At 40.4% G+C, this 22,615-nt stretch overlaps 2 protein-coding genes across 5 annotated transcripts in view; one reads left to right on the top strand and one right to left on the bottom strand.

Annotated features, from left to right (window-relative positions):
- Positions 1-406: 406 nt before the first annotated feature.
- On the bottom strand, positions 407-7,133 carry rab7b (RAB7b, member RAS oncogene family). Its single transcript, XM_017696344.2, has 6 exons — positions 6,895-7,133; positions 5,402-5,470; positions 4,300-4,426; positions 1,979-2,197; positions 1,724-1,852; positions 407-1,002 (listed from the first exon to the last, which is right to left on the bottom strand). The coding sequence occupies exons 2-6, from the start codon at positions 5,452-5,454 to the stop codon at positions 913-915; spliced, it is 618 nt and encodes a 205-aa protein (XP_017551833.1). The 5' UTR covers positions 5,455-5,470; positions 6,895-7,133; the 3' UTR covers positions 407-912.
- A 3,163-nt stretch (positions 7,134-10,296) lies between these two features.
- The window catches only part of si:dkey-32e23.4 (dynamin-1-like protein), a 34,674-nt gene continuing 22,355 nt past the window's right edge, over positions 10,297-22,615 (top strand). The window contains exons 1-10 of one of the 4 annotated variants that reach the window (XM_017696342.2): positions 10,297-10,629; positions 10,852-11,219; positions 12,051-12,154; positions 13,191-13,332; positions 14,326-14,364; positions 14,750-14,796; positions 14,987-15,055; positions 15,191-15,277; positions 16,289-16,451; positions 18,624-18,744. In XM_017696342.2, coding sequence (XP_017551831.1) covers positions 12,053-12,154; positions 13,191-13,332; positions 14,326-14,364; positions 14,750-14,796; positions 14,987-15,055; positions 15,191-15,277; positions 16,289-16,451; positions 18,624-18,744 — 770 coding nt within the window. In that variant the 5' untranslated portion in view covers positions 10,297-10,629; positions 10,852-11,219; positions 12,051-12,052. Of the gene's footprint in view, positions 10,630-10,659; positions 11,220-12,050; positions 12,155-13,190; positions 13,333-14,325; positions 14,365-14,749; positions 14,797-14,986; positions 15,056-15,190; positions 15,278-16,288; positions 16,452-18,623; positions 18,745-22,615 lie in introns of those variants that run through there. The other 3 variants (XM_017696340.2, XM_017696341.2, XM_017696343.2) reach the window with 3 other exon arrangements.

The raw sequence follows: 22,615 nt of genomic DNA, 5'->3' as shown, positions 1-22,615 counted from the left end.
CTCATTAGATTGAATGGGATTTTTGCCAACATCTGTAAAGCTTGTCCAGCCCAGCAGCAGTTGCTGGAAAAGAATGAATTTGTGAGCCAAGCAACAGTTTGACTTCTATGATCGTTTTCCTAAAACTGGGTATAGATGAGATGATGCTGACTAAAACAATGAGAGTATGTAACAGCTGATCCATAAGGCATAAGATGTGCCAAATGGTGTGCACTGTAACACACTGTGGTTGTAGCTACTATTGTTAGTCGACACCATTTACAGCAGACATTGAGACAATATTAAGCAAGTTCAAGCACTTGAATAAAATCATTAACAAAAAAGGTTTAGATTAAGACTGTATATATCCTCCATTGGATATCATTGAGCGATCATCTTTCATATATTGATGACATGCAAATACAGATGGGTTTGACACCTTTATCAGTGGTGCAATTTATACAGTAGGGAATGCATGAGCAGAATATAGAAATACATAAACAGGGTGTTTGAATGGCCTTATAGAAAGCATGATGTAGAATGAAAGGCACAATGATTTGGCAGACAAAAAGATCGTTTTGAAAGAAGAAAAAAAAAAAATTGCACAAAGAAAGTGGGCGCAGTGACAGTCTTTGACATATAGTAGTGATACTGGGAGTTGTAGTTTTAAAAGTAATGCTATGCTGGAGGAAAGAAGTTGTTCTCTCCAGTTTCCTCAGGACAGTTTTACTATGCCACATGTTCCTTGGGGTGTGGAAAGAGAGGGATGCTGTCACGTGGCATTTCATACCCTGGAGGTCTTAAAGGAGAAGACAAACATGGCGGGCGGGGGTGGGGTGGGGAGGTGGTTGGCGTCTTTGTAACGGTTCGGCCTCTACTGGATCACTGCCATCTCTCCCTCCTTTGGCCCCTCGCCGTTCAGCTTTCTCTTCTTCAGCAGTTGCAACCATCGCTAGAGGAGGCAGGTCTATCATCTCTTAGTTTGATCTGGTCAGGGAAATCGTATGGCTCCACTTCAGACTCCTAGGTATGAGAATACAATGGAGGGTTAAACACCACTGATTCCTGTGAATTATGCAGATTACACGACATCATTAACATTGCATTTGAATCAAGTTGTTTTAAGTGGTCTGCCATCAGATCTTTCCCCCAGGTGTTCAGACAATTACTGAAGTGTGTTATTAGCCTATGATCATACTCAGACCTTTAAGCGCTATGACGACCATAAATAAACCTGTTGAAGCTGTAGTCGCAGAAAGCCACTAAGAATAACGATGAGGGCGGAATAGAGGTTCACAGACTTTTCTTACCATGGTGAAATGTGAAATTTGACCAGGGTCTTTAAAGAATTTGCACCGAGCTCACTGAAGGACCAGTGTAGTAACTAGTATAAATAAAATACTAATTTAACACAATGTTTTACCAACTCACTACAGGGAGCTGGTGCCCTCCCCCCTCATAGTACAACCACGTACAGCAGCAGCAAGAAGGGAATGCACCCTCTTGCATACAATTCAAAAATTAAACGCGTGAGGTTGCACACAATTTCCAACTTGGATCACAAACCCGCCCATCTGAATAGGAGAGAGGAACTAGAACCGAGGAACTGGAAATGAAACCTTTGTTTTTTTTAAATCAACTGATTAAATCAATTACATCTTTAGTTTGGGACACACTGAGAGCACTACAACTACCAGATTACTTGGTACTCTTTTCAAAATCAACGTGCTGAAAAGGCCTGTACCTGTTTGAGTGCATTGCGGGCGATGGTCTGGAAAGCCTGGTCCACATTGATAGCTTCTTTGGCACTGGTCTCAAAATAGGGAATATTGTTCTTGCTTTGACACCATGCCTGAGCTCGCTTTGTTGTAACCTGCTCAAAACGAAAAAAGTTCAACAAAATAAGTTTGGCAGAATGTTTTTATATATATATATATATATATATATATATAAAAAAAATTCCTTGAAAGGAATCCCACAGTCTGGAGCGCACACCAACCTGTCTGTTCTCCAAGTCGATCTTGTTACCAAGCACCACAAAGGGGAAGTTCTCAGGGTCGCGGGGGCTGGCCTGGATCAGGAACTCGTCCCTCCAGCTGTCCAGAGTCTTAAACGTGTTTGGGGCAGTGACGTCGTACACCAGCACGCAACAGTCTGCTCCTCTGTAGAACGCCACACCCAGAGACTGGAAACGCTCCTGCCCTGCTGTGTCCCAAATCTATCAACAGGAGAGAACCAGGTACAATTTCACTTGATTCTCCAGAAAACTATTACACAAAAGACCTACAGTAAGATGCTATTATTTAGCCATTTCATAGGCTTGTAGGAAGCAGTAATAAAAAAATAAATAAATCATTGGGCCTCATTCATCAACCTCACACAATGTCTTAAAATTCACTTGCACAGTTTTCACAAGATTCTGACATTCACCAGTGCTTTCTTATCTGGGATTTGTCCTTAGTTAAGAATAGAATCTACACAGAAGAGCACAAAAGGGTAAACAATTCTGCGGACATACTTTTTTGTGTTTGTTTAAGCCTTTATGAAGAACACATTTAAGAAAACACTTGATTGGTGAATGAGGCCCATAGTTACCAAGGCAAAAACCACAACACTACAGGACAAAAAACACTTGTGATGAACTGAGCACTTCCCTTTAGAAACTCTCCCCATCAATCGCACAAGTTGTTGAATCTCACGGTTTGCAGGAAAACCCAAAATCAGCAATCTGTAGCACAGCACACAAGCTGAAAACGTGTTCTTCTAAACCCAGTACCTTCTGGGAAATTATCAGGAAGTTGCTTGGCATGAATCTCAGTGACATATCACATGAACATTAATGCCATCACAGCAGACCAGCCAGACAGGATCAGCCATGACGCTGACGATGTTTGACTCTGCTTACTGAACACTAATGGGCCGTATGCAGGCAGTCACATCAGAGCAATCAGCTCCTGCTGATTAGAGAGAATAAAGTCCACTCGCTCACTCACACAGTGCCTTTCATTTGGGAGATGACTGCATCTCCAGTCCTCTTAAGATAAGGCATGAAAAAACACAATCAAGATTGCAAACAGCACTCTTGTTCTTTATAAATAAGCACTCAATATTGTTTGTCTTGCAACACCAAGGAATGAAGAACAGAAATGCCTCTTTGGGTGAAGATTTGCAAACCAAACGTGACTATGGTCATTATATCATCCTTTCAACAAAGCGCCATCTCAGCCTTACTTTAGGCCCCATGAAGCAAGCAGACTTGGGTTTTGTACATAAAGCTAATAAGCAAGCACTTCTGCAAAATTTCAGGTGTGATTTGTTATAGAATTGGATCAGAATCTGTTTAGGTCCCCTCTCCAATATCCAATCCAACATTTTATGCTGGTAAATACACCAGGGATGGGACCAGTACCAAATCTGGTTGAGTAAAAAGGACTGCAAGTGTGTGGACTACTACAGTACCGTCACATTCACACATTTTCCTATTTTGACCCTTTAACCATTCCCTAGGTCCAGCTTGAAGCACAGCTAACTGCCATGCTGTTGCTAGGACTTTGAAGCTGTAGCAGTCATTTAAATACAGCTTTTACATGGCAAGAAGTTGATACAACCAAAGTTGTTTCCAGTTACTGCCATCGTGAATTTATCACTGAAGTACACCAAGTCTAAAGTAACTGAAACACAGTGCTGATGCAGCAATACCAGTAATATCAGTAACGTTAGTGCCGGAGGACGTCTTCAGTAGACTATGCTGGACAGTGCTGGTGGAGTAAATCAATGAGCAGCAAACTAACAAAAGCAACAGCAAAGTGGAAAGCTACAGTTCCCCTCAAAACAAGATGTAACAGCATTATGAGAGCGAGAGGCACACAATCAAGAAGTGATCGGAACAAATCAGTGTATACATGATATATTCGATATACACGCTCACTGGATGACCACGTAATCACTGCTACTCTCACTGGACATCGCTAATGAAAAACTGCTAACTGTGCTCAGTCTATTTAAAATGACATGGGCTTCATGTTCAGGTTCTGCATTAACGAGATGAAAACGTTCATCAATTATAAACAGTTATAAATATATTCTGATTAAGCCCATTATGCCCACTCACATAGCTATAACAAAATGCACGTCTTTTAAAATGAATTAGAAAGGAAAATATTCAGGGTCAGATTTGAGCAAATAAGACAAATGTGGTTTATCACAAATGAGCTCACAAAAGTAATAGGACTGTAAAGGTTTCAGAAAACCAACATCCTACATTCTCGTTTAAGAAGGATGTCACTTTAGCTAGTAATTCGTAAAGAGATAAAGACGAACCTGCATGGTGACAAGCCTGTCATCAACCATAACCTCTTTGGTCAGGAAGTCCGCTCCAATTGTGGCCTTATACTGGTTGCTGAACTTATTATTAACATACTGGTTCATTAAAGACGTCTTTCCCACCCTGCAACAAGAAAAATGTGCTATCAAAATTGCAGCAGGACATTAGCAACAGTACACAGTTCACATAACCTACCCCCTGCATGTCTCCATCCTATATCAAAACAGACTGTTTTTCAAAAGAAGCCCAGCTACTTAAAAAAAATGTAATTAAAAAATAAGACAGTGCTCTCATTATATACCACAAACACTATAATTAGCTAATATTGCTATTATTAGCTAATAAAAATTGCTAATAAGTATAGATCACGACTGAATAAACAGCGATGACTGAGCAATTAGCTTAGCAGGAGTACTGCACATCAATACGAGCAGGGAGGGGGAAAAAATCTGAAAGGAGCCCAATCTGGTCCACAGATGTTTCTCTGTCTTACTTTACCAGACCATGGTGTCACATGGCATTTCAGAGGATATAACTTGGCTCGGTTACCAGAACCTCCCATAGAGAATGTGATTTAGGCCTGGGCTGTGCTCAACCTGTGTGCTAAAACTCTCCCAAAGTAATAGATAAGCAACTTAATGTAATTTCCACCAGTCTTATGTCAACTTTTAAACTTTTGCTGCCAGTCAGTGAGGCCAATGCAGGAGAGATCACTGTGTAATATCATTTCTACCTTGTGGCCTTGGCTAGACTGATGATTTCAACCAGACCTAAACCCCAGACATGGAAGAATAAGACATGGGAAACAAGGGGAACTCCTAAAGGCCTATAGCAAAATCCCCAGCAGCTGGCTCGACAAGTATTCCTGGCTGGATCAAAGTGTACACCTGAGGCTGTTTTCAAAGAGCAAAGTAAAAATGAAAGTAAAATAATCGAAAGCCTGGATCCAAGTTCTTTCTCCACCTTAAAAAGAAGCCTTTCTACGGACTTTGGCTCAAGCCACAAAGTCCATTTCCTCCTGAAAGTAGAAGTGGTCGGTCAGAAAGGGAGGAAAAAAAAAAAAAAAAAAAAAAAACAGTAGGAATGATTGACCCTTACCCCGAGTCCCCGAGGATGATCACTTTAAGCAGCACCTTTTTGCGAGAGGCCATGATGTCCAGAGAAGATCTGCAGAGGTGACAACATTCATTACATAAAACAGCACTGATAGGGTTTCAAAGACGCAGAGGGCGCATTTCAAAATCATAAAAAGCTGGATAACTTTATCCAAAAGTGAAGACCAACAAGAATGTCTTCTGCTGGCTTGTCAAAGGTTCTGCTTAATTCTATCCTATCACTAAGGTGTCAATCAGAGTGGTTTGATGATGTAAAATCCTCTAGTCTAGAAAACCTTACCCAGACAGAACTATTCACAACAGTGATGATAGGAACCAGACGTCCCCCTAACATTTAAGCTACTAAAAACTACTACATAAACGGTTATGAATACTGCCTGTTGCCTGAGACATTGTTTTATAACAGTTGTATGGTAACAGTAAAGTAGTCTTTGGCCTAAAATGTATTTCTTTTTAATCCAGGCTTGTCACAGCAGTACATACAGGGCAAGAGAGTCCCCAAAGAAAGTCTGACCACATTTTCCACCATCAAAATTACATATAAAAACTCAAAAAAACATCACGACCCCTGGTTCGCATCACCTCCACTGTAAAGAAAGCCACTCCAGAACGGAGTGTTTCCCATCAAACCCCTCTGAATTACTTTTTTGACATCTCAACGACTGAGTTAAGTTAAAGTTTTTGGGGAAAAAAAGTGGACCTTCTCTTTAATTTATCGGGCGAACAGAGAAATCGTGCTGCTAGCCTTTTTGTTAGACGGATTTACACAGTACAATCCACTGTTACGCGACTTTTAGTCACTTATTTAAACAATTTGTTTGTTCGTAAAACAGTAACGTGACTCCACGATTTAGTATTAGGGCAGTTCAAAATGTACAGCCACGAAAAAACAACGTTAGGTTAGCTAACACAGTTCGGCTAGCTAGCTTCTGAGGCGATTTCCAAAAAAAACACATACACACGTCTCCAAGCCACGTGACGTCACCACATTTAATAACGTCAATCCGACGCTGATGAACGCTTTAAAACGGATAACGATGAAATGGACAACTAAGCTGTGATTATCGCGAAATACACCTGACAAGGCACTGGTGGTACAAGTCAGGGCCTTTTTGTTTCGATAAGTTGCTCGTCCCGGCCGACAAGGACAGCTCAAGTCAGCTTCTTGTTCGAATTGTCCCGTTCCACCTTAAGTGCTGCAGCAGTTACATTGTAAGCGCTGCACCGTTTAAGGTGGAACTGGAAAATTCGAACAAGAAGCTGGCGAATAGGAAGCCGACTTCAGCCGCCTTTTAATAACGTCCAGCGGACGGCCTGTTTAGGTTATATACCGTCCCAGAAAAAGGGAGTCGATGCTAAAAAAGCCTATAACGCTACATATTTAGATGTAGAAATGAATTCGAGGCACCAGTCGCCTGACAGCTTTTCCCCCTCTGAGAAAAACAAAACTGGGCTAACGCTGAAACGGAGCCTTACCTTCCGCCTCTTCACTTCCAACACAGCAAAGACAGCGCTGTAGACCGCCTTCGGGGGCTTTTTATAGCCTTTCAAGCAGTGAAATATCCCTCCGAAAGCGTTCAACAAATTTATATCCAGCCTTATCGATTACAGAAAGGCTCATCTGCTGCGGTGACCGTATCCCTTTCCTTTCCGCTCCTTTCCTTTCCTAGCTGAACATGGCTGCATTGGTCACAAGGGCCTGACGCACCACTGAACTGTCTCAGCCGCTGGAAGAGCCCTCCCTCTCTTTAATGGCTCCAATATGGCGGGAGGGCCTCATTTTCCCCTCAACATCCCTTCATACAGTTACTTTTCACTACTGTTTTAAAGGAGAACCCCACCAGTCGTTCAGATTTTCTGAGTAATGCAGTCCTTGAGATGGGATGAGTCCTTCTGAGAGGTCTGATAAGACGTGGTTCACTGCAGAGAAACTTACAGACTGATTTCTTTACACTGGTGGTGATGGGAACCAGGGGTCGCCATGTCTACAGCACAGATATAGCCATTTTATTTACTGCCCAAAGCCACCAGTGAATCCATACGTCCCTTCTGAGTTTTCATGTGAAATGTTGAGAGATATAAAATAGCAGTTTAAAAAAAAAAAGCTTTTCTTTGGGGATTTTTTGGCCTTGTGTGTACCCCTCTGCCATGAATGGATTAAAATCCATTTTAAGCCCAGACCTTATCACGAAACTGTCATAAAGCAATGTGTCAGATATCTTAAAACTCTTAAAAATCATTTAATGTAGCAACTTTTTATGAGTTGGCTTTAAGGGGTGGATGTCTGGTTCCTATCAGCACACTGTGAACAATTCTGACTCAGCAGGTTTCTCTAGAGTGGAGCGTTTTCACACCAAACCACTCTGAATGACTTTGTTTACATATCAGAATTTTTGCCAGATCAGTGGTGTTTCTCTTTAACTGTATTCAAAGCAATGATCCACTGAAAAACCTACACCGTATTTCTTTTGATTAACTAGGTCCCAAAACAGGGAAATTTCACTTCTGCATTTAACCCATCCGTGAAGTGAAACACCACATGCACACTAGTGAGCACGCGCGTGCGCGCGCACACACACACACACACACACACTAGGGGGCAGTGAGCAGCCCAGGGAGCAGTTGGGGGTTAGGTGTCTTGCTCAAGGACACCTCAGTGACGTACTGCCGGTACTGGGGATCAAACCAGCAACCTTCCGGTCACAGGGCCAGTTCCCTAACTTCCAGCCCATGATTGCCCCGATTTAGTCTATAAGCCCAAACCCCTTTGTTACCTCAAGATAATATTTTTTGATGGAACAAAACTAAAACACTTTTATGTATTTAACATACATATTTAGCATTTTTGGGTCACAATGCGTTTCTCTCTTTGAAATGTATTGTCTGTTTCACATGAATCAGTTTAATAGCCAACACAGTTAATCTATTTCAACGTATTTTCAAGTTGTAAGTCAAGCTTCCCTGTTTATTTCATTTTTTTATGAGTACGTCTACGTCTAAGTCTATGTTAGAGATTAGCTCATAGCTCTGAAGCAAATCTCAGACATGTCAGACTTCAAACTTCAATATTTTGTCTCAAATTACTAGAGCAAATTACAAGTATTGTAAATGAATCTCTTTTGGGCTTTTCTAATGCAAAACAAACCTATTGTATTTCATTTAGACACATTATTGGTTACAGTATTTAATATTTTGTCATTTTAAAAGTATTTTGGAGTTTGCCTTCTGCCACCATATATGTCCTTCTGATTTGACCATATACACTATATTGCCAAAAGTATTCACCCATCCAAATAACTGAATTCAGGTGCTCCAATCAGTTCCATGGCCACAGGTGTATAAAACCAAGCACCAAGGCCTGCAGACTGCTTCTACAGACATTAGTGAAAGAATGGGTCGCTCTCAGGAGCTCAGTGAATTCCAGCATGGTACCGTGATCGGACGCCACCTGTGAGAAAGGTCAAACATTCCCATTAACACACTCCTCAATCTTGTGGAAAGCCTTCCCAGAAGAGTTGAAGCTGTTAGAGCTGCAAAGGGTGTGTCAACATCACATTAAACCCTATGGATTGAGAATGGGATGTCACTCAAGTTCATATGCGTGTGAAGGCAGACGAGCAAATACTTTTGGTAATATACTGTTTTTTTTGATAATATAGGGCTTTTTGCTAAATTTCAGCCACCACATCAAAACTCTCAATCACAGAAGACTGCAGTCATTTCAGCGTCATTCAAGCCCATCATGTCAAAATGATTAACGATGGGACTACATACCAGATAAGCTGACTGAATACGTATAAGAAGCTTCTTCTAATCCAGTCCAGCACTTCAAAACATTTTAGTCAGACTCTTTAATCAGAGTGATATCAGTTCTGCTGATAATGCATATCAGTAGCACTGATATGTTCCAGGTGAAGACATCACGCTGAGATCAGCTTAAAGAACTTTGACATGACCTAGCAGCCCGAGTGATAGTAGCAAGTAGCAGTACAGATAGCAGATACAAATCTGTCTGTCTACATTTCTATCCACCTTGGTCTGGTTTCCATTAGGTCTATCCCACACATCTGTCATCAGCGTGGAGCCTAAGGGCTAACCAGCCAGGGGAATAAATAAATAAATAAAAGCCCTTTATTATTTTGAGCATTTTGTATACACACACATTGGAATACCCAAACTGATGTGGATGATCATCATTTCTTCCCATTACTCATTAAGAGAGAGAGAGAGAGAGAGAGAGGTATAAAGAACAAGCACAGTCTTGAGCCTCGGCTTAGTGGTCCCGCCCCTCCTAGCCCCGTGCAGTTGCAATGTATGAATCATTGTACGGCCACACCCTTTCTCATTAGTCTTGCTGGGTCCTGTTCTATCTGTTTACAGCCCCTGACAAACTACACAATATAGACAATGTTGCCCGTAACATATACCAATCACTGTGCTGTGCTGATACGAGTGGATCAGACACAGCAGCGCGCTCATACCAGCACAACACACACTAACACGCCCATCAGCACATCAGCGTCACTGCAGCGCTGTGAATGATCCACCACCCAAATAGTATCTGTTCTGAGGTGGTCCTGGGGGGGGGACCACTAAAGAACAGGGTGAAAGAGGGCTAACAAAACAGGCAGAAAAACAGATGGACTGTAATTGCAGAGCTACAAAGTGCTCCTATAAGGTAGGTGGAGCTGATAAAATGGACAACAAGTGTAGAAACAAGGAGGTGGTTTTAACGCTATGGCTAATCAGTGTGGGTTATATCCCCGCTTCTCCCCCCTATATGGAAACACTGAGTATAGAACTGCTAAGAATAATAATTAAACACAGACACAGAAGAATTTTCACATGGCTGTTTAATTTTAACTGGTAAAGTCTAAACATGATTGTGGTAAGGGTCCTGATGCTGGGGAGGGGTGGGGCGTGGCGGCGATGGCAAAAGTGTGACTGGCAGCATCACCGTCCAATGAGCAACTAGTAAAACAGAACGTCACCGCGCCATTAGCCAATCACGGCTTCTGAAGCTGAGGCGAAACACGCCTAATGTTGTTTGACAGCCGCTGAGGGAAGGGCGCAGGGAAGATGAACCCGCTCAAAATGTCTTGAGAGCAACTGCTTATTCCGTTTATCCCCTGCTGTTTACAATGTTGCCGGCAAGACCGTGAAGATTTGGTTTAAAGAAAGACAGAACGAAAAGCAGCACGTCGCGTTTTGGTAAGGAGACCCAGTGAGCTAAAGTAGCTGTTATCTTGCTAGCTAATCAATTAGCTAGCCAGCTAGCTAACGAGATCTTCTGCCCGGTGCTTCCTCTTTCATTCAACAAGAGAGATATCTCCCTGTTTTGTGTCACATATCTCTGCTATTCACTTACATTTTAGACGTTATCGGGCAAGTAAGCTTGCTGTGTGTGAGTGAACGCTGTTTGTTTGTCTCTAGGTCTCTCCATGTAAGCTGGCCGTCGTTTGCTCAGTCTGTCCGTGTCTTGTGTTGTGATTGTTTTCCGCTGAGATGAATCGCAGTTTATTGCAGACAGATAAGCTTGAAACCTCACTCACTGCGACGGGATGATAATTCAGTCAGAGGAAAAAAGCGTCTACCTGAAGAGGAGGAGGAAAAAGTGAGAATGTGCCGGAGCCCCTCAAGCAGTGAACTGCAGTAGTACTTCTTAGTGCGTTCAGCATCTGTTCAAATGAACCAGCAAGGTCGTTTGACTTGCAGACTGGAAATATGATGGCATGAAATGAGTGGATTCTGTTGGCTTTAAGTAAAATGGACAGTGATGTCATGAATGGCAGCACATTTCTGTGAGTGAAAGCTGTTTACGTTCATCCAGTTGCACTGAAATGTTTGTTCTGTTCCCTCTCCTACTGACACTGTTCCCCTTGACTGACTAACGTTATTTTTGTGTGGGAATTGGAGGTTCTTCGTTTTTTTTCTGCCATCTTTTTGGTCTGAAATCAAATGCTAAAGCTCAAAAGTGAGAGGTGTTCGCAACGGCATGGCAGTCTGCCTGCTGTCACACCAAAACAGAATCAAATGAGGCCAGTCTTAATGATAAAAATGGAAATAAACAAACGTTTTCCTCGTAAGGTTCTTAAGTAGAAGTAAAAATGTTGTCATTTTAAACTATTCACAGTACGTAAGTCCGTGGAACTTAGCAAGTGAAACTAGATACTCCTCCCATCTGATTAGGGACCTGTTTGACAGCCATGAAAACGGACATTTCTGAAATGTTATTTTTACATGATTGACAAGAGCACAGTCCGATAAAGGGAGCAGCAGAGTAAAGTACTTCTTTAACCGTCGAGGGAAGTGATTCCCCTCCAATTTTGTGGGGGAGACTTTAATTGAAAGAACATTTGTTCCAATGAAGATGGCAAGATTGTGGTTGAGTCACATTGAGGCCCTTTGCACTCTTCCCATTATATAACCGAAGCCCTTAGGCTTTGTATGTTTACTATTACACAACTGAGAGTAACGGCGAATGAAATGTGATTCTAAAACTGCTTTATTTTGTCCCCCTTTTTCATATGTTGTGTTTGTGCATTGCATGTAAGCTCCTTTGTCCAAATCGTGAAAGCAATCTGTGGAATTACGTTCTCATTTCCTCTCTCTCTCTCCCTCTCTCGGCTCAGAGATGGAGACTCTTATACCCATCATTAACCGCCTGCAGGAGGTTTTCCTCACTGTGGGAGCCGAGATCATTCAGCTTCCGCAGATTGTGGTGGTTGGATCACAGGTCAGTGAAGTGTCCCGGTCAGGATTTGTAGAGCAATATCTCTCTATCCACAGAGCTCTTGTTTGTCCATGTCACTGCAGTGAGTAGTTGCAGTCCACGTATCACATACAGCTTGGAAGATGGCGTAGGAAATATTCCAGCAGACTTTGGGATTTTACATTGCAGATGGCCAGGAAGTCTTGACTGGCTTAGTTCTAATTCCTTTTAAAGCTGAACAGTGTGTGAGAAAGTCACATTGCGATATTCTGTTTGTGATAAACATTGTGATATTTGGAGTAAAACACCAAAAAAGTTCCCGATAAACAATTTCCGAATGGACCTAATGATCACTGTAATGGAAAATGGTAATGGAAGGGGTGCTTTTAGAAAGGAACTGAAGGCAGTTGTTCAATATTCTGGTTAGAGCAGCACAATATGAACTAAATACCTTGTCGCAGTGATGTTGCTAAACATTGCAATTGCAGTATCTTCCAATATAACGTGAACCTGTGATGTGACATGGTCAAGAACTAGCCTGAGTTATTTTTAGCTGATAATAGTCATGTTTGTTGGGTCATGGGAATGCCTTGGTTCATTCACATGATTCATTGCATCAAGAACATCTGTGATTGGTCAGGAATCTCACAACACACAATAGAACAGTAGGTGTTTGAATAGAGACTTAATGGCGTTTGTCAAATTTCTGCTCAGTCAGTATTGGGAAGGCTGAAGTTGCCGTAATGATCAAGTAATAATATAATTGTGGCAGCCCTGCTTCCTTAGAGCAAACTAGAATTTCTTTTTTTCCATTTTATAGATGTTCAGGGGTAAGAACTATTTTTTTTTTTACCAGGTTTTAAGGTTTTAAATGGTTTTAAGGCTGGCTTACCGAGCCTTAGGCGTTGCTATGTTGGTAATCATTTGATAGATTGTTTCAAATCAAACTAAATCATACTTTAAAATAAAAAAGCTATTTGTATAGGCTAATTATATAAATATAAGCCTGTTTCTGGTATATGGAGTGTCTCATGTAGTGTGTTTGTGATTGAATCTACAGAGCAGTGGGAAGAGTTCAGTGCTGGAGAGCTTGGTTGGATGTGACTTTCTGCCCCGTGGCTCTGGAATAGTCACACGTCGCCCTCTAGTGTTGCAGCTGGTGAATGTGCCTCCACTGGAGGAGCGTCGGAAACAGGAGCATGGTAACTACCAGCAACGCAGATATTTATAGAACACACTGTGTTTTTCCCTTTTTTACTTCTCTGTAGTCTGTCAGACTGTATGAGTGCATGGAGTTCTAACATCTCTGTGTTGTTTGCTTTCTTTACTGTTATTGAGCAAACATGCAAGGATATTCAGATAGAATTCTATATTAATGCTATTAAAAACAATTGTGTTGGTTGACTGGCCGTACCCAGTTGTTCACATACTGTTTTTTACTTAGCAGAACAATTATTTATTATGGGTGTTAATAATAATACTAATAATAAATGAAAGCAGTGTTTCCCACAGGTCTGAAAGAAACATGGGGGGTGGTGCAGGGGTAGCGTCAGTGACTAGAGGCTTTGGTATTGTGAAGTGTAACATTTCCAAACTATACATTTTAGAAATTGTTAAAATCCGACTAAATATACTTGAGTGGGCCATCAAAGTACATGGCCTATGTATGAAAAAGTATTTCACAGTTCTTAGAAGAGAACCTCGTATCTCCAAAATGGTAACTTTACAGAAAAAGGGAAAAACCTACTTTACTTTTAATGTACGTCAATGGAACCAGAATATTCTTTTTTAGTAATATTGAGTCATTTTGTTTGATCATCATGAAATTTACACAAATTGTAAAAGGCAACAGGTACTTTCAAATTATGTAAAAAACTGAAAAATGTCAGAAAGTGACAGCAGTGATTTACTGAAAAGTATCATACTGTATTTTTACTTCAAATCATAAAAGCAAGAAGTCATTATTTAAGCCGTTAGAGCCGTGTTATGCTCTCATTGTGCCTGTGATGCATTGGTCTCTTGTAGTTCTTAGCAGTTAATAACCAGTACCTGAGCAGTATCGTCTGTGACGTCTTTACCTTTCTCTGATTCTGTATATGACTAATGTAGGTCTTGTAGAATATGGTTTGTTCTTTCTCTTCTCCTAACATTCTCGAGTTTGCCCATTTCTTTCTTTTTCTGTCACTATTTCACAGGAAATGGAACCAAAGCAAACTCTCAGTGCAGCTATCCAGGTCTCTGTGTTTACAGAATAAACAAACTGCATGAACGTGTCCTCATTCTGTGTGGCCTTTCCATAATTTCTTCGTATTTATGAATACTTTCACCATTCATTATGGAGTTTCTTCATATTTGTGTTTACTTTCACTCAAACTCTTTTTGTCTGGTCGTTTTATTGACATTTTTATTCTTCAGTTCCTTCACATCCGTATTTGTGTTTTTGTGATTTCGTCAGTTCATCCAGCCAATGGCAATTTATGTTTTGGAATCATTTTTACAAGTGTGTTTCCACTCAAACCCTACTAGAAAGCCCTTACACAAGAGAGTGAATAAGTGTTCTTCATGTTGTAGCTGAGTACTGAGAGGTCATGCTTCTTAACTCCTTTTTCTGTCTCCAAGGAATCAAAGCAGAAGAATGGGGAACCTTCCTTCACCGCAAAAACCAGGTATTTTAAAGTGCTGTCTTTTTTGCCAGAAGTATTTTCCAGACTCTCACTTTGGGTGTGCTATTGTCCTGAAATTATATCTTGTTTTGTTTGTGTTTGGAGTTGAGGTCAGCTGGTATAAGTTTATCCATCAATAGGTACCTGGAAAGCGGTTATTTTGCTTTGACAGGTTTTGTTATTTTCTTGACAGATTTTCACAGATTTCTCAGAAATCCGAAAGGAAATCGAAGAGGAGACTGAACGCACCACTAACAGCAAGGTACTGAGGCAAGATGGACACACATACACACATACCCACAGGTTGGGATCATTTTCAAGGCCTACTGTCACTTCTATTTATTAGCTCCTTCCTCGCGATCAATTCTCATTTGTTTTAATGTCCTCATGTGTGTAGGGTATCAGTCCGGAACCCATCCACCTGAAGATTTACTCCCCTAACGTTCTAAACCTCACCTTGGTCGACTTGCCTGGAATCACCAAGGTAACCTCAGAGAAACAAAAAAAAATGTTTTGTTTTGATGCTTTTATTATCAGGATTATATTATTGATTGTTATGATTGTCATATGCCTTGCTATATATCAGAAATGCACTGATTAGCTGGTAATGTTACCAGTGTTTGGGCCGTCACTCAGAGTAGCCCATTACGAATCGCTGATTACTTCTCTCAGACTGTATTGGGATTACTTTATTGATTACTTTGTGGGAAAAAGAAAAACTCATTACTCATTGCCTCACTTCTAAGTTATTCTCTGAAAGTAACACAAATCCATTTCGAATTAGAAAGATATAGCAAATCGGAGTAAACATCAAACACGGATGATTCTACTTAAGCCAGTAGGAACACTTCAAAAACAGCTGCTTACTAAGAAAATCTTTACCAATGAAACATAAAGGTTGCAATTTAAGTGAGGTTTGGTCTCTCTTTTCCTCAGCACAGGGACCTTCATTCATCAGTTGTATATTAGCAGGATTTCATCTTTTGACAATTTGCTTGTTGAGTGTAACGTTTTTACCATTTCATGTTCTCTGTATCGCTCATATTCACACAGTAGCCCAGTCAGCTGACGCATGTAGTGCATGTATATGCAGATTATATACAAAGACAGACAGATGATAAATAGAAACTAATTCCATGGTTTCACTTAAGTTATTGCTGTTCTCTATATGTATATGTGTATGTCATATATGAGTAAACCAAATAACTAAATTCATATTAAAAGTATTTCTCTACAATTATGGCGTAACTCCACCATGAATGGATTTCAGACCTTATTTCAACACTAGCGTTTTCAGGCATCAGGCCATTTTCAGGTATTAAAGACCATTTTGTATAATAGCCTCCTGTGAAGGAGCTGGCATCTGGTTCCTGTCACCACCACTGTGAACAGTTCTGACTGTAAGTTTCTAGAACAGAGCAGTGCAAGATGTCCAAATCATTTTTGTCTAAACATTTAAAAAGAGTCAAACGCGCTGTGTCATTCCACTCTACAGGTTCCAGTTGGTGACCAGCCGGAGGACATCGAGACTCAGGTTCAGGAGATGATTCTGTCCTTCATTTCCAACCCTAACTCCCTCATCCTGTGCGTGTCCCCGGCTAACTCAGACCTGGCCACGTCAGACGCTCTCAAACTGGCCCGTGAAGTGGACCCAGATGGTGAGGATCATTTTAGGCACCGCTCCTGTCTCCCTCTGCGGGGGCAGATGGCAGAAGCCTCAGGATCTATTATTCTGTCTGTGTTGAGTTTTTTTGATGTAGCCTTTGCTCTTCCGTTACACACACTGCCTGTACAGCTTCATGTTTCCCTCTCTGCAGTCTGGGCCTGAGCAGAGAGGTTTCTCTGGAGTTTTTCAGATATACAGACTGGCCCCCAGCCAGTCATCTGGCTATGCTGAAATAAATTTCCACAAACACGATATGTTTCAATTCTGCACTGCCTCTCAACCAAGAGTATAAATCTCATTTGAAATTTGAAAAACCCTCAAACTTGATTTTCCTGGTGTGAGGCAGAATTCTAAGTCCTTTTGCTCATCCAGTGACTCAGTACTGATTGAAGCTTCTTGGCTTTTACATTTTTCAGCAACGTGCACAGGGTTATTTTCACATTCTGCTCTTGAGACATAATTTGAAGAAGCACATTTTTTTCCCCAAATGACCCAAAACCCTGGCTTTTTAGTCATGACTGAAAGAACAAGTTTTGCAGTAGTGGAACATAAACAGTAGAAACTATATATTCTTTTAAAGTACGCTCAAAGTAATAAATTAAACCTTAAAGTAATCTTTGTTGAATAATAAGTTGTTATATTTTCTGTGCACTATTGTTATGCAGAGAAGACTACTACAAATGGCATAAGAGCATCCCTAATACTTAAGAATATGAACATTCATGAATATGCATGATTATTCAAATTGCTAACATCTCCTTGCCTCACAGTTTCCAAACCCTGCCCTTCCACCGCTACTCTGCAGGCTGTGCTTTAACCTTTAGTGAATGGGGAATAGAGCCTGTGTTTCACTGAGCAGAAACGAAGAAGCTCCTAATCTAACATTCATAGTAAGAAAATAAATTAGATAAATTATCAGTCAGCCTCAAATCAAATAATAATAAATCCAATAAATGTTAAACCATAAATTGAACCCAGAACAGAATAGGTTCCCTCCGATTTGAGTCTTGATCCTCTCAACTTGCTTCTAATGCAGCATTCGTGAGCTCTGCTGTGGTCTGTGAAGCTGCAGCGTGAAGCTTCCTGTTATCAAGACAATTCTACACACTACGTTAGACAGATGTTTATTAGATAGTTATGGAATATATACACTGATCAGGCATAACATTGACAATTACATAACATTATACAGTTACAGACTGTTTCTCTGCATACTTTGTTAGCTCCTTTTACCCTGTTCTTCAGTGGTCAGGAACCCCATGGCCCCTCGCAGAGCAGGTGCTATTTGGGTGGTGGATCATTCGCTACTGTGTCTGATCCACTCATACCAGTACAACACACACTAACACACCACCACCACATTAATGTTACTGCAGTGCTGAGAATGATCCACCACCCAAGTAGTACCTGCTCTGTGAGGGTCCATGGGGGTCCTGACCACTGAAGAACAGGGTAAAAGGGGGTAACAAAGTATCAGAGGAACAGATGGACTGCAGTCTGTAACTGTAGAACTACAAAGTGCAGCTATACAGTAAGTGGAGCTGATCAAATGGACAATGAGCATAGAAACTAGGAGGTGGTCATAATGTTATGCCTGATCTGTGTATTTCACATAATTTTAAATACTAAGATCATTCATCTATTTTGGCTAGCTGCACAGTCCAAGCATCTCAAATATTACATTAGCTACGTTAGCGCAGGCCTGTTCTGCAGCTATAAGTTTCCTACCGCCATGCTGTAATTTTCTAATTAGCATATTTTAGTGTATTGGACAGTGGTGGGTTCAAGCTCATTCATGACATACAAAACTAAACTGCTGTGTAGCACCCCTTAAATCACTGCACTGAGAAAGTCTGTGTTTTTAAATGAAAAATAGGAATTCTGTGCTATGGTAACACATTTAACACAATTATCAGTCTATATAATCATAATAAGCCATCCAAGAAGAGTTTAACTTTTTTATAAAAAAAAAGTTTTTTGAGGGCTATTTTGCAAATAGCCCAGTTTTATTTTGACATATGCTTGATTTGAATATTATTCTAAACTAATATTTCAGAATCAATCAGATAAATGCACTGCAGTGCATGTATGCATTTTCACACCTGTACTCTGTACCAGCCTTCTCTGTTATTCTGTATGTGACTACTTTTCTTTGTGTGGACAGGTCGGAGGACTCTGTTGGTTGTGAGTAAGCTAGATCTGATGGATGCTGGAACCGATGCACTGGAGGTTCTACTGGGCCGTGTCATTCCAGTCAGACTGGGCATCATTGGAGTGGTCAACAGGTGGGAGTCGTTTATCAATACACAGAGAATATATTCAACATTATTTTATATAAGGCATTATTTAATAAGGCCAAAGAGAGATTTAATGATGGTGAAGGGCCCACATTATGGAAAGTCCTTGCTTTTTTGGGTGAAAGGAGTTTGAAGTGGTATGTAAACAGTATTAAAATTTCAAAATGTACCATTCACTGCCCAGTCCGTACGGTTCTCAGAGGGAAAATAAGCTGCAAGATTAGCCTGTTTGTATTTCTTTGTTTTTGTGAGGTCATGAGAAAAAACTCATGTACATATATCCACCTAAGCTGCCTACAGCACTTTAGCTCCGCCCATTAATGTTGAAGTTCTAAGCGGTGTTTCAGCTTGGAGTGCTTTCGAATGAGGCACATTTTGAATGTATTGTGCGTCATTCAGAAAGCTATAGCTATGTTATAGCTGTACAGCCAATCAGAACAGAGCTCATTTGTTTAGTATCAGTCTTCAAGACACAGTACTAAAAAAGTCTGTTCAATTCAGAGGGATAGCTACAGGCAGAAGCTGAGTAGAAAACCCCCCCTGTCAATCACTCTTCTCTCATACTACCACCACCATGTTGAAAGCATGGTCTAACTAATGTTATAAGTAGACCTTGAGAAAAAACAAAGTATAAGAAAATAGAAGAGAAATGTAGGATATGGGCCCTTTAAGTAAACCTTAAATCTGGTGTTGAAAAAGTACTGCAACTCTAAGCCTTTTCAGGGAATAATTGCATAGCATTGTTTTTATAGACGCATAATAAATAGGTAAGTAAGTAAGTAGTCTTTGATTTTAAAGCAGTGAAAAAAAATTAAAACTGAATTATTTCTTTGCTATCACTTTTCTTTTTCCCTGCCTGCTGTCGTTTACAGTGAATACTTTATAGAATTTCCAAATTTGCCATCCTTCTGTAAGTATGCCTGAATTCCCTATAGTTATAGTTATACAGTTATAGCTGTGCAGTGTCATTAGTGAAAAATCAATTTTTGATTTGTAACTGTGGAGTATCAATACGCATCTATAAAGTGAAGCACTTAATCAATATTCTGAATGATTAGAGCTATTAATGAGTTTTGAATCAATGTTTGGGAGGGTCTTTGTCAATATTAATATCTTTGCAGAATTTTTTTCCCCATTTCCGTATTCAAACTTGCACCCCTGCTCAATTGTGTTTTTCCAGCTGTCCTTCTCGCTCTAGTTTTAAGCTCATGACCCACAGGGCAAAATGTCTACCACTGATATCCCCCAATTGAGTGGTGCATTTGAGATAAGCAGCGGGTGCTTTTATCCGCTGCGGCTTTTACACAGAACCTCTAGGGTCCTAAAGGAGAACAGGCTCAATTTAGCAGCACAGAATACACCCTGCCTCCAATGACACTTCACACAGCTAACTTAATCGCAGTTAGCCACAGGCAAGCCCCTCTTGCTCTCAGCTGCTGCTTGATTCACTGTCCTTTCCAAGATTTGAAAGTGAACGCTTTGCAGACTTTGCTCTCAGAGGTTTGCTCTTTAATGAGAGGGCCATTGTGGCACTTGAACCTTCAAGCCACTTGAGAAGTCTCATAATTTTTTTCCACAAGTAACACATGATACCAATACAAGCTTTTTGGCTGTTACTGTTTCCAGTAGAATGCACTGGGGTGTTTTTCACATCCTGCTTTTCGGGCCTGAGTTGAAACAGAGATTTTTCTATTGGATGGCCTGAAAAGTCCTGGTTTGTGAGCTTAATGGTTTCTCCTTTCCAGCAGTGGGCCGTATATACTAAGTGTCTTTCAGTCCTCTTGGGAAGCTACTCTAGTTTTATTGATTTAGAAAGGCTTTCCTGTTTTGCCACTGTTTGAAATAGACAGTAAATAGCTAGGTACAGTTGTGCTCTTTTTTCTGGAAAGAAGACATGAACTGCTGTACAAAGGCAAAATGTAGCAACTGCACTTCTGGTGGAAATGACAGAAATCATATGTCTGAGGATCAGCTTTGAACTTGTGATGAAAATCCTGAGTTCGATTCTACTTTCTTTTGGGGTACAAGGAGGAATGTGAAAGGTGAAAATGAATGTGAAGTCATAATCCGTTATATTTGCATTTTAGAAGGGTGGACAGCTATAAAAGTTGGCATTGGGCACTTGGGCAACCGAACCAATTAATGCTCTAGCCAAAATGAGGAATGTGTGGTCAGAATCATAAAAAGGGTTATAGGATAACCATTTACTAAGCAATGTAATGCTTCTGTACCTGAGGTTAGTCAGGTGTTGCTTTTTTCTGACATCCAGTCTATTTTGTGTGACACTGGTCAAACCAGGGAACAGCATGAATAGATCTCCGTTTTCATAATATAGACATTTGATCCCGCTGGCCTCCATCTTCAACAGATTAGATCAGTGGGGCATTTGGTTTTATTCTTAAGATCACTGAAGATTGAATATTGTGTTTTCTAAGCAAGTTACCTGGGGAAGAATGAAGCTGTGGGTAACAGGTGGACACCACAGCACTGCCACTAGTTAAACCGTATTTTAATAGCCCATCCATTGCAACAGGCTATGAAGAAATGCTGACTTTTGGACAGAAGTTGTCACTTGCTGTCACATTAGCTGTTGTGGTGGGAATTTTAACTTGAACTTTAACGTTTCAGTTGACAAATTCTCGTATCTGATTTGTTGCAGTTTGATGCCATGTGATAAAGTGAGTTGCTTTGTTGTTAATTGTGGATATTTGAAAATGTCACTGGTGGTTTGTTAAAATGGAAAAGATGCAAAGATCTCCGTGGTAAATTGCCACTTGGGCAGCTTCACCTTCACCTTGGCAGGTTCAGTTTTACAAAACACAGGGACCTAGATGGTGGTTAGTGTAGTGTAGTGGTTAACACCTCTTTATTTTACTCTGTAGACTGGGGTTCAATCCGCCACCTGGGTAAGCACCCTACACTATACCAATAAGAGTCCTTGGGCAAGACTCCTAACGCCACCTTCGCCTGCCTGTGTATAAATGATCACATTGTAAGTCGCTCTGGATAAGATCGTCTGCCAAATGCTGTAAATGTAAATGGTGCATATATTTTATTATTAGACAACATGAGACACTAGTAAGCCACATAGAACATAAATATGCAATATTTTCTATGCACATATATACAAAGATACGTCTATACACAAATACACACAAAGTACACATTCGCAACTAGATGTGCAGAAAAATTATATTGTATCATGAGATTTCTGTGATGTATTGTGGATATTGTCTGTACTTAAAGAACACTGCATGCTTTATAATGAGAGCATAAATAGGCCTGTTTAACTGTATTTACTGCAGAACCATATGTAAAATATTGATTCACAATCAGGGTTTATAGTTTTAGAGAGTGCTTGGATCTCGATTTTTCTATTTTTGGCATAATCTGAAAATGCCTGTTGTCCTTTACATTCTGTGTACATTTCCTGATCAATGAAATGGCCCAAAATTACTTGGAAAAAAGACTTGTTGCATTGACTTGCATTAAAATTAAAGTATGTTTTTGTTTTTTTTTTCTTTTCTTCTTCTGTAAAGTTACCATTTTGGAGATGTGAGGTTTTGTTCCAACAACAGCGATATATATCAAATTAAGGAAATGGAATTAGCTAAAATCAGATTGGCTTTTGATAGTTCATGTCACTGGTCATATTAAACCCAGTTCGTCATATTGCGCGTGATTAGAAAGGCCAAGAACCTCTTGTCCCATAATCTTATTATTTCGATTCACATTGGCTTTAAAGCTGTTTTTTATTTCCTGTGGTTTCACTCTTGGCGGAGTTCCTGCTCTTTGCCTTTGTACAGCAGTGTAGCCTTTGAGTCATCTCAGAAACTCCTTAAAGTTTAAAAGCTTTTTC

The sequence above is a fragment of the Pygocentrus nattereri genome, chromosome 29, assembly GCF_015220715.1.
Source record: "Pygocentrus nattereri isolate fPygNat1 chromosome 29, fPygNat1.pri, whole genome shotgun sequence".
NCBI classification, from domain to species: domain Eukaryota; kingdom Metazoa; phylum Chordata; class Actinopteri; order Characiformes; family Serrasalmidae; genus Pygocentrus; species Pygocentrus nattereri.
Note: the sequence above shows the minus strand (reverse complement) of the source record. Positions and strands in the feature narration are given on the sequence as shown.

Excerpts from the sequence above, each read along its gene's own strand:
- rab7b (XM_017696344.2), bottom strand. The coding sequence starts at position 5,454 with ATGGCCTCTCGCAAAAAGGTGCTGCTTAAAGTGATCATCCTCGGGGAC. Across the intron at positions 4,427-5,401 it reads ATCATCCTCGGGGACTCGGG|GGTGGGAAAGACGTCTTTAA; the intron begins GTAAGGGTCAAT and ends TTCTTGTTGCAG. Across the intron at positions 1,853-1,978 it reads TCGACTTGGAGAACAGACAG|GTTACAACAAAGCGAGCTCA; the intron begins GTTGGTGTGCGC and ends CGTTTTGAGCAG.